Raw genomic sequence first — 16,566 nt, 5'->3', positions numbered from 1 at the left:
GTGAAAGTGCTTTTAAGGTCAAGGTCTTGAGGTTGAACAGGACTTGTCTTCTGGGAATGGACAAAAGGTCAACATACAGGCAGGCAGCACCGTAAACCAAGTTGAGAGTCACACAAGCTAAGGTTGGAGATGCAGCTGATATAGATTCTTGAACTTTTTGTTTAAGAGTTGATGGCATATGTATCAGTTAGTATAGGCTACATTATGCTATCATAACAAATAACTCCCCCCCCAATTTCAAAACATAGGTTTATTTTTAATGGAGTTTTCTGAAATTCTACATCTTCACTCTGGGATCTATACTTTTGGAGCAGCCTGAGACTTTGCTGATTATTAAAAAAAAATGAAAGATAATCTTCAAGCTGCTGGCAGACAGGACACATGCCATTTCTACCCACATGTCCATGGACAAAACAAGTCATATAGGCACATCTGATTTCACTAGGAGGAAGATGTGTACTCCTACCCCAGCGAAAGAAAGTGAACATTGGTATAATTCTTTTTGTAAATATATATCCTTCCACATATGCTAGTGCAGAGGTAAGGCTATCTACCCTTTCTCCTTACTTACAGATTCACAGTTATTATCAGATTAAAGATGGCTCTAAACACGAATATTTAGCATGTACATATTTTAAGACCTCAAGTCCCCAGTAGCAAAAACATAAACAAAACAATTTCATCTTCATGGGTCCTTACTTTGGAGACAAAGTTTAAGTGAACTTCAGGATAATAGGATTTCAGATTTATTAGTTATTTAACTGTAAGGACCATTTATTCTTTTGGTAAACAGTTCAGAGCTGGAGAAAGGACCATTTGCCTAGAGTACTAAACAGCATAATCTAATGCAAATAACTTACCAAGTTCTCTTGCAAACAATAAAGTCTAATATCTTGGCACTTTATTTATGTTTAAATTTAAAAGTGAGTTCATGTATGTATCAGTAAGTCCATTTTCTGGACCAGGAAATGGAGACATTTTATCTCTCAAAACTCACAACTCAGAGTCCTATCAAGGAGAATTTAAATGGGCATTATTATCCTTTTGAGCCCTCAGAGCCACCAGTGAAGTTAGTAAATTGTTAATATCACCTGTGGTCAACGGATGGGAAACCAGCACAAGTGTTGGGACAAAAATGTGAGTGACAGAAAATTACAGGAGAAGTTGGGTGCAGATGAGAAACTTTATCTCACAGTGCCAGAATCATACAAAATCACCTTCACTGTCACCCTGAAACATTGTGTTGAGGTTGCCCATTGTAGCATGAGATTTTCCCATCTATATATTTTTTCTCATCAAGCCTTGTTTACTACTGGGAAAATGCTCCTCTGATGGAGCAGTTTAGAAAATCTTATTCTCCATAAATAGTTACATGTCTAGTTTTGCTTGATGAAAGTGTAACTTAATCACCTTCTAGAACAATAACCCTGATCGCACCTATTCTGAAGGAGATAAAGGGAATTAAATTTGATGTATGTATTTGGATTCTCAAAAGACTGTTGAATCTTTTCATAATGATTTTTGGAGGCCTGTTGCCACACTTTTAACAACTGTGTAATTCTATCGACATCCTGTTGACAGTAGACCTAGGAAGACCACAGTCACCATGATCACATGGCCAGCACAGAGACATCTCATTAAAGATGCTCAAGAAGAATTCCAGCATGGATGATGGACCCCAAAAGATGGACCACTGTTTGAAGAACCATTGGCTTTCTCTCAACTCATGCCTACTTCTCAGAAGCTGTACATAAGGCAGTTAACTATCTAGCATTAAAAGAAAACTTAAACATTGGGAGTTGTGTTGATGAAAACTACTCTATAGTTTAAAGTTTGAAAAACACCTTCTAAACACTGACCAGTCTCGATAAGAAAAAAGTATTAACAAATGAATGTTGACTTACAGATAGAATCTTCAATACTACATATATTTTCAACCAAATAGATAGTACTCAGCAAATATTTTGAGTTAATAGATACATGTGCCTAAATAAAACATTTCATGAAGCAGATAATTCCATGTTCTCCTCTCAAACAAATTTTATTTGCACTCTGCTCTAACAAATATAATATGAAGGCAACAGTTGTTTAAGTGTTAGCACAGATCAAAAGAAACAGATTTAGAAGCAGTCCAGCATTTCCAGGCTGGTTTAACAAAAGAGGCACATATTACCCTATTTAGCAGTTTATACCAGAAGACTTTTTTTCCCCTTGCAAGCAACAGACTACATTTATTTGCGTTAAGTAAAAACATATCTTGATCAAGAAAATTACTTTTATTCTGATTTTCCTTTATATCACAAATGTTAGGGTAAGGCAAATCCTTAATGAGTCATATGATAAAAACCCTATTCCCCAAGAAAATATATTGGACGTATTCTGCTAACTTTGTTATTTTTCAAAGCACAGGCGACATGCATCACATACAGAGAAATGTCTTTTCAAATCAAATGCATCAAGCAGAACTGTATTAATTCACAAAGAGGCTTTTCAGTGTTTCATAGAAAGATTTACAATTAGCTGTGGTGATTAATATGTGACCCAATATCAGACAGTGTTTTGGATGCCTTCTTTTCAGCTTTTATGAAAGAAGGCTTGTCCATCATCTGAACAGTGACCAGCTAGAGGAATAGCCCCTTTGTCTCACCCAAAGTGAGTACCTTTTTAATTAGGACTGTTATGCTGAAGGCCTACTTCGATCCTCTGTATGCAAACGTGACTCCTGCGGGGCTGTTTCCCTCCCTCCCTCCTGCAACCCTTCATGCTACAGAGCCTGGCTGAAGTACTGTTGGACATTGACATCCACAACCCATGTGCAGGAGAATCAATTAGCTTTTAAAATTTATTCCATTGTATAGCCTGTGCACTGACAACCCCAGCAAATGAAGGCTTGCTGTGTTGAGATGTTGTCCATCTGGCCAATAGCTAGATTATTAATATTTCACTATTGAAGTGGAAATTAACTATCATTTGTTTTAAAGCATGAAACCATAGAGCCAAATAGCAACTGAAAAGCATAACAAAACCAAGATGAAAATGCAATCTAATCCTAAAATGAACTTTAAACCTATTCAGGAATGGGATGATAATATTTATGCCTCAATGTCTTAGTTTTCTGGATACAGAGATTACTTTCCTTTCTCTACAACTTTCAGACCAAGAACTTACTCTTCTCATTCCTACCTCACTCACACTTAACAAGAATGACTAAAAGGGCCCTCAGTGGTGGTAAGGAGAATGCCTGGACTGGGATAATTCCAATCTTGGCTGTTCCTAGCAAGAATATTAAGGTCTCTCTCACCTTAGCCCATTAAAAAAACCTCTATCCCACTTATTTCCTTGTTGTTTTCAAGTATAACTCATTATAGAGGCTGAGTCACACTAACGTTGGGAGTTGCTAGAAAACAAGTTCCTAGCAGATTGCATTTGTCAGGCACTTCACAAGAGTGATGACGTTCAACTGAGTTATAAAATGGCATGAAATATAGAAACTGTCAGTATTTGGATGGCATCGGTTCTTAGATGCTTCAAAATAAGCCTTGTCTTTGCTCTTCCAGAAAGCAATGTCACATGTCAATACAGGACATATATGCTTCAAACTGTAGAAGAGAAACGGCCACAGTCCAACTTCATGAAATCACTTAAGTATCATGACTGCTATGCTGATGAACAGCTGTAAAAAAATAAGACACACTGAAATATGACATATGCAGAGTTATAATTTGCTAATTATGCCAATATACCAACTAAGCCATGCAGGAGGGGCAACAAATTCAGAAAGGCCAAAAATAAAAGTCATCAGAAGACAAAACGATGAGTTTTCCAAAGAAGAAAAGACAGAACCAAAGACTGGATGGGATATTTAGGAAATAGACATCCTGTCATTTTAGAAATACTCAAGTTGATTTCCTACTGTTCTCCTTTTATTAAAGCTCTAAACAGGAAGGCAGAGGGATTTAAGAAAATATGCAGTAAATACAAGTTTCCACAGAAAACAAGGGAATGGCCTTGGAACCAAGCGTCTTGCTTTATGTTGGCCCTGGGATAGATACCTGTGATGACTTTTGGTGCTTGTGCCCACCACTCCACAGGCATCATCTTATGCTGATCCCCTGATGGGCCAGTCATTGGTTTCCTAGTGAGGGAGCCAGCTGTCAAAGGAGCCTGGAACTGGGTGTGAATAAACCATGCCATATAATGCAGAGCAGAGAGCCGGCACTGTAAGCAAAAGCTCTGATTGCTTTTAATTTCCAGTGGGATTCTGCTTAGTGGTCATGGATCCTTGAGTAAACCATGGACTGTTATTTTGTGAAAAACACAAGAGACTTCAAGTGGACATCTCAAAAGTAATAGGCATATGTTTGAGTCCTAAATGCAGCAAGCCCTCTTAGGTCTTGACATCTACAGAGGCTTTCTTTACCATTGTTACATGGTATGATTCCGTGTTTCATTTTAATATAATTTATTACAGTAGAAGGCATATTACCATTAATCCCTTTCAAAATATTCCTCAGTTTGAACACACACGTTCCAACATTCTTGCCACTTTCTGAAGCAGTTTTAGAAGTTTTCTTTCATATCTTGATTTCTGTCATCATGGCTGTCTACCATATCCATGATCGACTCAAAATGTTCACCTCACAAGGCCATTTTGAATTTGAGGAAGAGCCATGAGTTCTACCATGCCAGAGCCTGTGAATGAGGACACACTGTTTTTACCAGCCTGCCTTGTCTACTGGATGGCTCCTAGCAGCAGCACTCACTGATTTTTTGATCACACCTCATAAGGACAGTCAGGAAAAGGATGTCCAGAACTGCTGTAGAGAGTGGCAAGAATGATAGGAGGAGTGTGTTCAAAGCAAGAGGGAGTGTTTTGAAAGGAAGTATTAACAGTGTGTCTTTTAGTGTAATTTTTAAAAATTTAAACATTCACCATATATTTCAGTCATACCTCATACATCTCATGGCGGGCTCCATGCTGAAGCTCATGGTAAGAGTCATGAACCAACTAAACTTTGCTGAAAATCAACATGGTGCACCACCTGACCATGAAGTAAAGGACCCCAGTGGCCACCAGGACCTACATTACTTGTTACACCTCTGTGCTCTTGGTTAAAGCCTCTTTCCACAGCCCTCGCTAGCTACAGGGGACACACTGTACCTTGGAAACCCTGAAAATACATTTTAAACTCATCATTCAGACCTTTCCAAAGTGGATTCTGAGAGTTCTTCACATTTTCTATCCTTTTCTTTTCCCTGTGGATTATACTGACACAGCTTGGTGATTGCTGAAATTTGGCCTGCACCCTGTCAACCATCATCTTCCTCTTTGGAGAAAGCACTGTAGGGCCAGCTTTGTGAAATAACTGAGAAGGCAGGTGGGCCAGGAGACACACATGAGTGTTAAACCCTTCCACCGGGACCTGGGGCAAAGTTGGAGAGCAAACAGAAGTGACAGGGACAGTGCCTGAAAGATGCCTTAGCATGGATCCTCCCACCAAGATAAGGAAACTTTTTTTTCTTTCATTTTTGCCAGGTAAATAGAACATAATGCCGGTGGAGAAATGAGAGCAAAGGAGCCCCATCCTTCCTCTGAGGGATGTTCCTCCCCCCACCCCACCCCACCCTCCTGCACAGCGCAGCTGTCATCTCCCCAACTCCCCAAGGCCACGAGAGGCCTCGAGGGGCTGAGGGCTGTCCTTGAGTTTCATCTCTGTTCCTGTGCTTCACCTTGTGCCCCTGCAGAAGACAAGGAGAAACCATTTGTTAGATTAAAGAGAAGGCATCTTCACAGGCTCAGTAAGGGATGTCTTTTTAATGCACCCATTTAAATGTCTCTCACCCCTCAGTCCTAAGAATCTTATTTGATTATCAAAGAGGTTTGACTATTGGGGCTGTGATTGCTGGCACAAGGTATCTTTAAAAAGGGTATGAATCAGTGCTAATGTGTGCCACATCGACATCCCACTTTAGCATTAGTTGGGGGCTATTCAACTCTTCAAAGTATGCTTTGAGAAACCATGAATTGATGTGTCCTCCCTTTTCTGGCCCATTCACATTAGTTTCTAGGGACCAGCATATATATTAATAATTTATATAATGCTGATTTACAAAAGTCATTGATGTTTGTGCTACCAGCTGAGACTTTTATTAACTGTCTGCTGTGTTCTTCACCCATGAGAGAACTCAAAAAGATACTGTGCCCCAGAAGAGTCTATACTCTTTTTTAGAGTATTAAAAATAGAGATAGAATCTAATTATAGAGATCTAAAGCATGTAGTTCCTTCTGTTTTGAAAAATATATTTAATCCATATCACTATCAAGATGCTAGAACATTTCCATCACTCCAGATGGAATCCACTAAACCCATTTCTGCTGGAACCTACAATTGGAATGATTTCTATTACCACAGATTAATTTTTTCTGATCTAGAACTCCGTACAGATGGACTTACACAAGTATTTCTTTTGTGCATCCTCCTTTCACTTAGCATAACGTTGTGGAGTTTCATTCCTGTTGCTGCTGTTGGCCATAATACATTCCTTTCTGTTACTGGCTAGCATTACATTGATTGCATTTTGAAAATATATCGCTTTTTTTCATGCCTTTCTGCTGTGAGATATTAGGGTCATATGAAGTTTTGGGCTTCAGTAATATTACAATGAATATTCCTTTAAAATTTTTTATTATATCAAGGGGATCCATGTGATTTCTATTCCTGTACACAGTGGGCATTTATCGTATTTAATCATATACCCCCACATTTCTAATTCTTATCCACTATTCTAATTTCAGGTTGACTTAAGTATCCACATATGAGAGAATATGTAGTATTTATCTTTCTGTGTCTGCCTTACATCACGTAACATACTGCAGTGTCCTCCAGTTTCATGCATTCTGTTGCAAATGACAGGATTTTATTCTTCTTTATGGCTGAATACTCCATTGTGCATATGTACCACATTTTCTTTATCCATTCATCTGTTGATGAGCAGTTAAGCTGATTCAATATCTTAGCTATTGTGCATAGTACAGCAATAAATATGAGCATGCAGGTATCTCTTTGATATGCTGATTTTATTTCCTTCAGATATATACCCAGGAATGGGATGGCTGAATCATATGGTAGTTCGATTTTAGTTTATTGAGGAACCTCCATACTCTTCTCTATAGTGTTTGTTCTAATTTACATTTTCACCAACAGCATAGAAAAGTTCCTGCTCCCCTCATCCTTGCCAGCATTTTTAAAAATAATAGCCACTCTAAGGTATCTCATTGTAACTTCCATTTGAATTTTCTTGATGGCAGATGATATTGGCAATTTGTATTTCTTCTGAGAATTAAATGTTCATATCTCACTTGTTCATTTTTAAATTGTATGGCTTGTCTGTTTAAAAGATTTTTGAGACCTTTATAAATTCTGAATATTAATCCTCTGTCAGCTGAAAAGCTGGAACATATTTTCTCTTGTAGGTTTTTTTCTTTACTTGGTTTCTGTCATGGTTTGGGGGATATTTTGCAATGGAGAACAAAATAGTACAGGACACATATTTTATAAGATTATTTATAATAGTCACCCAAAGAATCATATACAAGACAGTGCAGGAAATCTGTCCACACAGTGTAGACCAGGAATCCAGCTGAGGGGCTGGATCCCATGATAATGTCCTACATGATTCCAGCTGAATACCTGCAGCCCATAACAATTCCTCCCATGAGTCCAGCTGGAGGCCCAGAGGCCATAACAACATCTCATGCAGGCCTGTTTCACAGATCTGTGCTGGGAAGGCCCATAGGTCAGTGGTGGAATGTAGAAAGTCTGTGCTTGCAGGATGAAGGATCTGTACTAGCAGGCAGAGGGATCTGCACTGAAGCCCGGAAGCGACGCTCAGGAGAACCAGAGCTTCCCCGAAAGGTACCACAAACATCCTTAGCAACAGTGAGGTCCCAAGCTCTTCCGATGATCAAGACAGCTGAGTTCCCATCAGGAAAGCCAATGCAGCAAGCTTCTCCAGGAGACTGGAAATGCACCATCTTCCCCTCTGGAGCCAGGAAGCAATGCTCAAAGTTCAGATCAGAGCTCCCCCAAAGTGAAGCAAAGCGATTCTCAGTGCCAACAAGGTCCTGAGCTCCTCGGAGGATGAAAACAGCCAAGTTCATCAGGAAAGTCAGCATGACGAGCTCCTCCAAAATAACCAACAGCTCCTTACAGCTTCTACCAGCTCCCAACATCCTTTCTCAGCTCCCAACAGCCTCATTTCTTCTCCAGTTTTGCCTCTTATACTGCTGACAACAATCCTCAGGTGAACCTGACACACCCAGCACCACATTTACTCAGTTCAGCTGGGGCTTATAAATTGACCACCAGTTGTCAATCCCTGCAGTTTCCTTTGCTGTGCAGAGGATTTTTAGTTTGATATAATCCCATTTTCAGCTTTTGTTTTTTGTGTTTTGGGGACCTATGGACAAAGTCATTGCTTGTACCTATGTCTTGAAATGTCTCCCCTATGATTGCTTGGAGTAGTTTCAGAGTTTCAGGTTTTACATTTAGGTCTTTGATCCACTTTGAGTTTACTTTTGTACAGAGTAAAAGGTAAGGATTCAGTTTTAATTTTCAGTACATGGATGTTGAATTTCCCCAGGACTGCTGTCCTTTCTCTATGGTATGTTATTTGTGCCTTTGTTGAGCATCAGTTGATTGTGATTGTGTGGGCTTATTCCTGGTATCTCTATCCTGTCCCATTGGTGTGTGTATCTATATTTAAGCCCAAAATAGGCTGTTTTGGTTACTATGGTTCTACATATGTCTGGAAATTAGGTATTGTGATGCTTCCAGCTTTTACTTAAGAGTGCTGTCACCATTAATCTTGATTGTCAACTTGACTGGATTAAGAAATACCCAGAAATTAGTAAAACACATTTCCAGGTGTGTCTAGGGTGCTGTCTGAGATGATCTGCATTTAGGCCAGCAAAAGAAGGGAGGAAGAGCCATGCTAATTTGTGTGGCTCTGTGCAGTAGGCTTGTAGCCTGGATAGAATGAAAGGGGAAGGAGGAGGGAGTTGGTCTGTGTTTAAGCAAGTGTGTCTTGCTTTTATTGGCTGAGGATGTCAGGCTTTCTTCAGCCTTTCAGTATGAACTTAGATTAGTCACTCTCTAGGGAACGTACAGGCATTGTCTCAGACTAGGGCTGTATCCATGACCCCTATTATTTTACAGCTCCCAGCTTCCTGGGTTGAACAACTACTAAATTCTCCAGCTCTCCAGAATGCAGGCAGCCATTGTGGGACGTGCCATCTTTGATCTTGTATGCGTATCTGATAAATCTCCTTGAATAATTTATATATAATATATAATTATTATTATATACAACTTAATATAAATAAACTATACAAAGAGATTTATATAAAATATTTTTCCTAGTCTATTCCTGTAAAAAATCCAGCCAATGTAATTGCTTTGGCAACTTGAGGTCATTTTTGCTTCCCTATGAATTTTAGCTCTCTGAAGGATGTCATTGGTATTTTGATGAGATTTGCATTGAATTCTGGATCAAAACAATATTTTATACAGTGCTAATTCATCCAATGCATAACTAATGGGAGGCCTTCCTCTTGTGGGGGCCCTTTAATTTTTTTTATCAGTGTATTTTTATTTTCTTTGAAGAAGTCTTCACTTCCTGGATTAAATTTGTTCCTAGATTTTTAATTTTATACTTGTATCTGAATGGAATTACTTTTGCTTTTTTTCTGAGCAAATTCATTATTAGTGTATGGAAAAACTACTGATTTTTGTATTTTAATATCCTGCTACTTTACTGAATTTATCAATTATAACAGTCTTTTGGTAGAGCCTCACATATTCCCTATCTAATAGCACATCATCTGCCAATAGGTATAATTAACTACTCTTCTAATTTGTGTACATTTGTTACTTTTTCTTGATGAATTGCTAAAACTTCTAGTACTGTATTGAATACGAGCAATAAAAGTAGTTATCTTTGTTTTGTTACTGATCTTAAAGGAAATGCTTTCAGCTTTTTCCCATGCAGTATGACACTACATGTGGGTTTGTCATTTGTAACCTTTATTATGTTGAGGTATGATCCCTCTACACCTGTTTTATTCAGGATTTTTTTTTATCATGAAAGGATGTTGAATTTTCTTACATACTTTTTCATCAATTGAGATCATCCTATGAATTGTACCCTTCATTCTGTTTATGTATTCTTTATTGATTTGTGTATGTTGAACCATCCTTGCATTTCTAGGATGAAAGGAACTTGACCATGGTAAATGATCTTTGTGATATGCTGTTGAATTTTATTTTCTAGCATTTTGTTAAGAACTTTTATATCTGTTCTCACCAAGTGTCTTTAGTTTTCTTATTTTGTTTTTCAGCTGTGTTTTTGCCCTATTTTGGTAATGCTGGCCTTACAGCATATATTTGGAAGGGTTTCCAAGTCAATGGAGTAGTTTAAGAAGCAAAGGGCATTAATCTTTTTTTAAATGTTTGGTGAAATTCACGAGTAAAGCCTTCTGGTCCTAGCCTTTTTTATGAGGAGATTTTTTTAAATTACTGACTCAGTCTCATTACTTGTTATGGTCTATTCGCATTTGCCACTTTTTCATAGTTCACTTTTGTTTGGTCCTACAGAAATAGAAATTTGTTCATTTATTCTAGGTTTTCTAATTTCTTAGCATATAGCTTTGCAAAATAACCCTAGTAAGGCTTTGAATTTCTGTGCTATTAGTAGAAATGTCTCCTTTTTTAAATTCAATTTTGTCTATTTGGGTTGTATTGTTTTTAGCCTTAATAAAGGTTTATGACTATTATCTTTTAAAGAGCCAACAATTTGTTTTATATTGTTTTAAATCTCTATTTTCTGTTTGTTTTGTTTACTTATGCTTTGATTTTTGTTATTTTTTTTCTTTTACTACCTTTGGGTTTGATTTGGTTTTGCTTTTGTAAATCCTTTAGCTATACCATTAGGTTGACTATTTGAAATATTTTTCAATATATGAACTCATTGCCATAAAATTACCTCTTAGTTTGGTAGTATTTTTGCAGTAACCCACAGATTTCCCTATTTTGTGTTTCCATTTGTTTCAAGGAATTTTTAAACTTTCCTTCTGACTTCCTCAATGACCAACTGTTCTTTCAAAAGTATTTTGTTCAGTCTCCATGAATGTCTATACTTTCAAGTTTCTTTTGTAGACTTCTAGATTTATTTTATTATAATTACAGTGTATAGGGTAAGAATTAAGTTTTTTTAATTTAAGGCTTGTTTTGCAGAATAATATATGGTTTGTTCTACAGCAAGTTCCATGTTCTGTTGAAAGGAATGTGCATTGTGCTGCTGTTAGAATGTCCTATAAATATCTTTTGAGTCCATTTGTTTATAATATAGTAGAATTCTGACTTTTTTGTCAGAATGACATGTTCATTAATGACAGTGTCATCCTGAAATATCCACTTTTGCTGTAAGCCTAATTTTTTTTATACTACTGAATTATCTAATAGTAGACAGATTTGTATTCACTATATTTTCTTGATAAATATATCACTTGAACATTATCTAGTCATCTTGTCTCTTATTACACTTTTTGTTTTAAAGTCTATTTTGTCAGATATAAATGTAGCAACTTCTGCTTCAATTACTATTTGCTCAGAGTACCATTTTCTATGCTTCTGCTTTCAGTCTTATATATCTTGTCCTATAAGTGAGTTTCTCATAAGCAGTATATTTTTGGGTCTTATTTTTAATATATTTAGCCATTCAATAATAACTTGAATATAAAGGACTTAGTTGTATCCCTACCCTTTGTTAATTTTTTTTAATTTGTTTTGAATATTCTTTTTCATTTCCTTATCTCTAATTTATCTTTGTGACTTGGTTTATTGAATTTATAATGTTTCATTCCTTTTTTTTGCATATTTATTCTTCTAGTGGCATGTATAATTTCACATGGTATTATGGTGGTTATCTTTCTTTCAGTTGTAGAGCTTGTCTGTTAGTCAAACTTTCTGAGATTTTGCTTGCTTTGAAAGATCTTAATTTCTCCCTGATTTCTATAGGAGATCTTTGCTAGCACCATAATCTTGGTTAGTAGTTATTTACTTTCAGGGCTTTAAATACATCATTTCATTCCTTGATGGTGTATACTATTTTGCTGATAAATCTGTTGTTACTCTAATAGGGATAACCTTAGATGTACCTTAGCACTTTTCTCTTGCAGATTTTAATGTTCTTTTTTTGCCTTATACTTTTGAGAATAGCTTCCTGTCAAGATATTCCCTACTAAAACTGCCTGGGTAAGATGCTTTTTCAAAGTAAGGAAGTAACCTCAAACCTATACCATATACTAAGTTGCTGCAAACCTGTGAGGACCTTGAAACTTTACTGGGACACCTTTACCTTTACTCCTGAAAAAGAAAAGAGAGATCTTTTCACCCTGGGTTGTGAAGCTAGGATATTTTCTTTCTTTTACTACATTAATGTCCCAAGGTCTTTGGGTCTCACAGTGTTTCAAACTCTCTTACAGAGTTCTTTCATTGGGATTGTTTCTAGATACTTCCGAGGCTACCTACATCTATGGCTACTCAAATCCCTTATATAAATGGCTTGGTGCATATAACCTATGTATACCCTCCCATGTACTTCAAGACACCTTTAAATTACTTATTGTACCTAATACAATATAATGCTAGAGAAATAGTTGTTTAGGAAATAATGATAAAGAAAAAAGTCTTATCTATTCAATACAGATACACTTTTCTTTTTTTTTAATATTTTTGATCCGTGGTTGGCTCAATCTGTGCTTCAAAAGACTGACCATATTATAAAATATGCAATTATATTGGATACTGGCAAAACAGAAGAGAACACTCGGCTCAGAAAACCAGTCTTATTATAGTGACTCAGCATGTGAGAGCAGGTAAGTCAATAAATTTATCCAGGTCTTACGTTAGTCACTTGTACAAGGAAACAACAGAACAGGTGGTCTCTAAAGTAACCTTTTTCCAGTGGCCTATGAATCTTTAGAAGATAGTCTGAAGTGTCTGTGCATATATAAAATCAAAACATGTTTATTGTAGACAATGTTCAAAGTATTCAAAAGCAATAAGAGGAGAATGATACTTATCTCCGCCAAACTATGTTTAGAAACTCACTACTCTTTAGGGAGTAGCATGGGATCATCAAAAGATTTTGAACTGGGAGTGTTTAAGCTTCTAGTCATTAGCCAGTGCCACACAAATTGTTTCATTTTCCTGGAATTCAGTGTCTTTAAACTTGGTAAAGATGCTTCAGTTTTTACAACTTGTTCATTTAGGATAACATGTTCATGCTTATGGTCAAAAAAGAGATTTTGATATTATCTCAGGAAAACACTACCCTTGTACTGTTCTTTGGATATTAATCACACAGGAAAATGATGAGGTGTATAAGAAAAAAATCTAGGCAAAAAGTTTATAGTTTGTTGGCAACAAAAAGGCAAAAGGTCAGCAAACAGTAAGGAGCCTGCATATAGTTCAAATTAGTCCATTTCATTACTTTTTGCAGTAATAGGGATTTAACAGAGGCAGAACCTTACATAAGTAAGCAAGTGCTCTGTGTTGCTAGACATTTCCTCACTTCTCAACAGAAATTTTGCTGTCTCATTTCAGTAGCTTAGCAGGGTATTTTAAATACATGAACAAGGTAGAAGAGATTAGAAAAGTCCTGTTTGTATAAGTTTATATTTTTAGTAGTTCTGTGTTATTCATGTTTTACACATAGGCTATTACTTTTACTTTTCTGCAAAGTTGAAGACCACTATGTGGATGACAGATGTGTTTTCAAACTTTATTCTGTGATGCTTTAGTCTGGTGCAGCCTAAGCTCTGAAGAGAGTACACAGACCAAGACGATGGTGTAATACAGGAGGCGACCATGTCAACCATCTGTGTCTTACTTTCAGTGACTCATAATACCTTATTCTAAGGGCATTTTAAAAATAAACAGCTTCATATTTTAAGCTAGGGACTGTAACAGCCTTAAGAGTGAGGCTGACTTCTTTACCGCCCTCTCAATATATGGAAAAGGGTAATGGATCACTCATCATTCTAGATCTATTTCAGTCTCTAGTTTATTATGTTTGTCTGAAAGTCTTAAATTTTGCTGGATACAGACTTTTTATTTTCCTGGGGAAATTCTTTAGGCTTTTTTCAACTCAGCGAACCTTGTGTAGATGCACATGTCCTCAGGTAGTGTTGTAGAAGGGAGGACCCCAGGCAGACTTGTTTCTGTTACACATACTCATATAACTTTATGCCTTCTCCAGGGCAAAGATTTAGTGTTATGCTTAAAAAGAGATATTCCAAACAACTCAGCAGGTAGCTTCTGGAAAAGCAATATTTTAGAATCAGCTTGGGGTTGCTGAAATAATTTGATCACTCCAAGAGGCCAAGGGGTGGGACAGAAAATATTTTTGTCATTGTCAAAGTGCAGAAAACTAAGGTATTGCATGGTTTAAATTATGCCTTGGCTTATCTTTTCCCCTTCAAGATGGCAAGGCTGTAGGGGATAATCCTTCTTCTTTACACAGTGTTCTTTGGTTTAAAGATTTTAAACATTTAGCCAAAGCCATGTTATAGGACTTGGAAAACCCAACAGTATGACAATATGTTATTTGCAAACAATTCCTTACAGCTGATTAAGCAATTGAAAAAATCCTACCACCAGGGATTCTTACCTATTGGTGATCTTGCTGACTCTCTGTCGGGTCATTTATACTGTCAGCTTGACTGTTCATTTCAACTGTAACCAGAAAGGGAAACAATAAATGTTAAATATTTATTGAACAAATCTCTTAAACATATTAATATGGCCTATGATTTGATAACTTCTTGGTTTTCTGTCTTATGCCTTTTCTCAGTTTGTTTTCATTCATGAGTTTACAACACTGTTGTATATTTTTACAGGTGGGAGCTGGGAAGGCAGCATTGCCCCTGTAGAAGCTGAGCTGTTACTTCATATTGGATTTTTTATTTGGTAATTTGGGTATATTTATTATTGTCCATGAAGAAACGGGTCTTCATATGTATATATCTTAAAAAATAAAGAGCAAAAATATAAAAGGTACATTGATATGTACAGAGGCAACCAGTTTCCTCTCCAAAATCGCAATGTCAATGGATCTGTTGGTTTGCCATATTTTCATTTTCATAACTCAAAACAGACCCTGCAGACTTGCCAATGGCTGCAGCAGCAGTGAGTGTTGTGAAATAGAAAAGCAACACATCTAACCAGGTCACACAGCCATGGAAGGAATGTATGCTTTTACTTGAATGTATGTATTCTGTGAGCACTTGCATTAAAATAGAATGCATAATCACTGCCCTTCTCTAGAAGAAGCACAAAGCGGTCATAGCTGTGATTCTGGAAATTTTCAAGGGTCAGCAGCTTTAATGAGATTGATATTTTTAAAGCCTCCAAGCGCCTGCTATAAGCTGAGAGACTGAATATACAAATGGACAATAGCCAGATAATCTCTAACAATAGAACTGATTGAAAACCAGAGTAGCAACCAGTGTCAGCTGCAACAGACTCAGAATATTAAGGACTTGGTCAGTGATCATCAGCTTCCCTGTTTTCCATTTCCAGCTGGAGACTGACCAGAAAAAGGAAAAATAAGCTTCCTAACCAACACCCTAGAATGCCCAACTTCTAGTTGGCAGTTTCCAATTGTACCATGCCAAGGACCTCCAGACACTAGATGCTGGGTCTTTCCTTTTGTTCCTACTTCCTTGCCCGAGTATATCAAACCCAAGTGATAATGGCTGATACACTCACTAGTGCAACTTCTGAATAAGTAATCTCATCTGGGTGGCTTTTGTTTATTTGCATAAAACCCAAAATGTAAATCTTTTTCTTTAGCTCTCTTGATGGGTAAAATAGTGGAAGATGCTGGTGTCACACTCCAAAGATACTTGGAAATAGGAGGTGGCACTTTATAGCATCCCATTCCACTTTCTCCTGATGAGCAGAGCTTGGAAAGCCTCCTCATTTTTGCTTGCAAACCATCCTGGTTTCTGCAGAGGTGTGAACTCATCTCAAACCCCATCTGTAAACTGGCCACATGTAGCAACTGTTACTATAGAGTGTTTTTGTCCTACTGGTACATAGGTCTCTGGTTAATAACAGGGTTGCTACATAAAGTTCATTCATACCAGTATGGAAGATAGGAGAGAATTCTTGTCCTGGTCCTCCTCTCCACCAAGGGATACTGGTTATAAAACCTATTAATAAGCTTGGGGAAGGCAATGTTAAACCTTGTTAAATAAGTTTCTTTAACACTGGAACTGCTAAGAATCTGTAATCCTTCTCTGTGCATGGTGAATCTCCAAGAACTAAAACTCAATATTTCATAGTTATCACCATATTATTGAGGGAGCATTGTGTAGGTCTGATATCCTTCAGAACTTCCTTTGTCAGAAGCAGGAAGGAACCATGTTTGTAGCTGTCGTAATCAGTCTGGAGTAGGTTTAGTTAATCTGAGCATTGCTGGCACGTTTTGGGTTTTGAT

The 16,566-nt window shown here is 37.1% G+C and overlaps 1 protein-coding gene across 4 annotated transcripts in view; it reads right to left on the bottom strand.

The window, feature by feature from the left end:
- Positions 1-1,999: 1,999 nt before the first annotated feature.
- The window catches only part of Macrod2 (MACRO domain containing 2), a 1,840,776-nt gene continuing 1,826,209 nt past the window's right edge, over positions 2,000-16,566 (bottom strand). For 3 of the 4 annotated variants that reach the window (XM_013512283.1, XM_005380890.2, XM_005380891.2), the window contains 2 exons: positions 14,734-14,798; positions 3,700-5,739 (listed from right to left, as the gene is read on the bottom strand). In XM_013512283.1, coding sequence (XP_013367737.1) covers positions 14,734-14,798 — 65 coding nt within the window. In that variant the 3' untranslated portion in view covers positions 3,700-5,739. Of the gene's footprint in view, positions 3,674-3,699; positions 5,740-14,733; positions 14,799-16,566 lie in introns of those variants that run through there. The other variant, XM_005380889.2, reaches the window with a different exon arrangement.

This window comes from Chinchilla lanigera, unplaced genomic scaffold, assembly GCF_000276665.1.
Source record: "Chinchilla lanigera isolate Chin_1 unplaced genomic scaffold, ChiLan1.0 scaffold00014, whole genome shotgun sequence".
NCBI classification, from domain to species: Eukaryota; Metazoa; Chordata; class Mammalia; order Rodentia; family Chinchillidae; genus Chinchilla; species Chinchilla lanigera.
The sequence above is the reverse complement of the archived record's forward strand: the minus strand, read 5'-3'. Positions and strand labels throughout refer to the sequence as shown.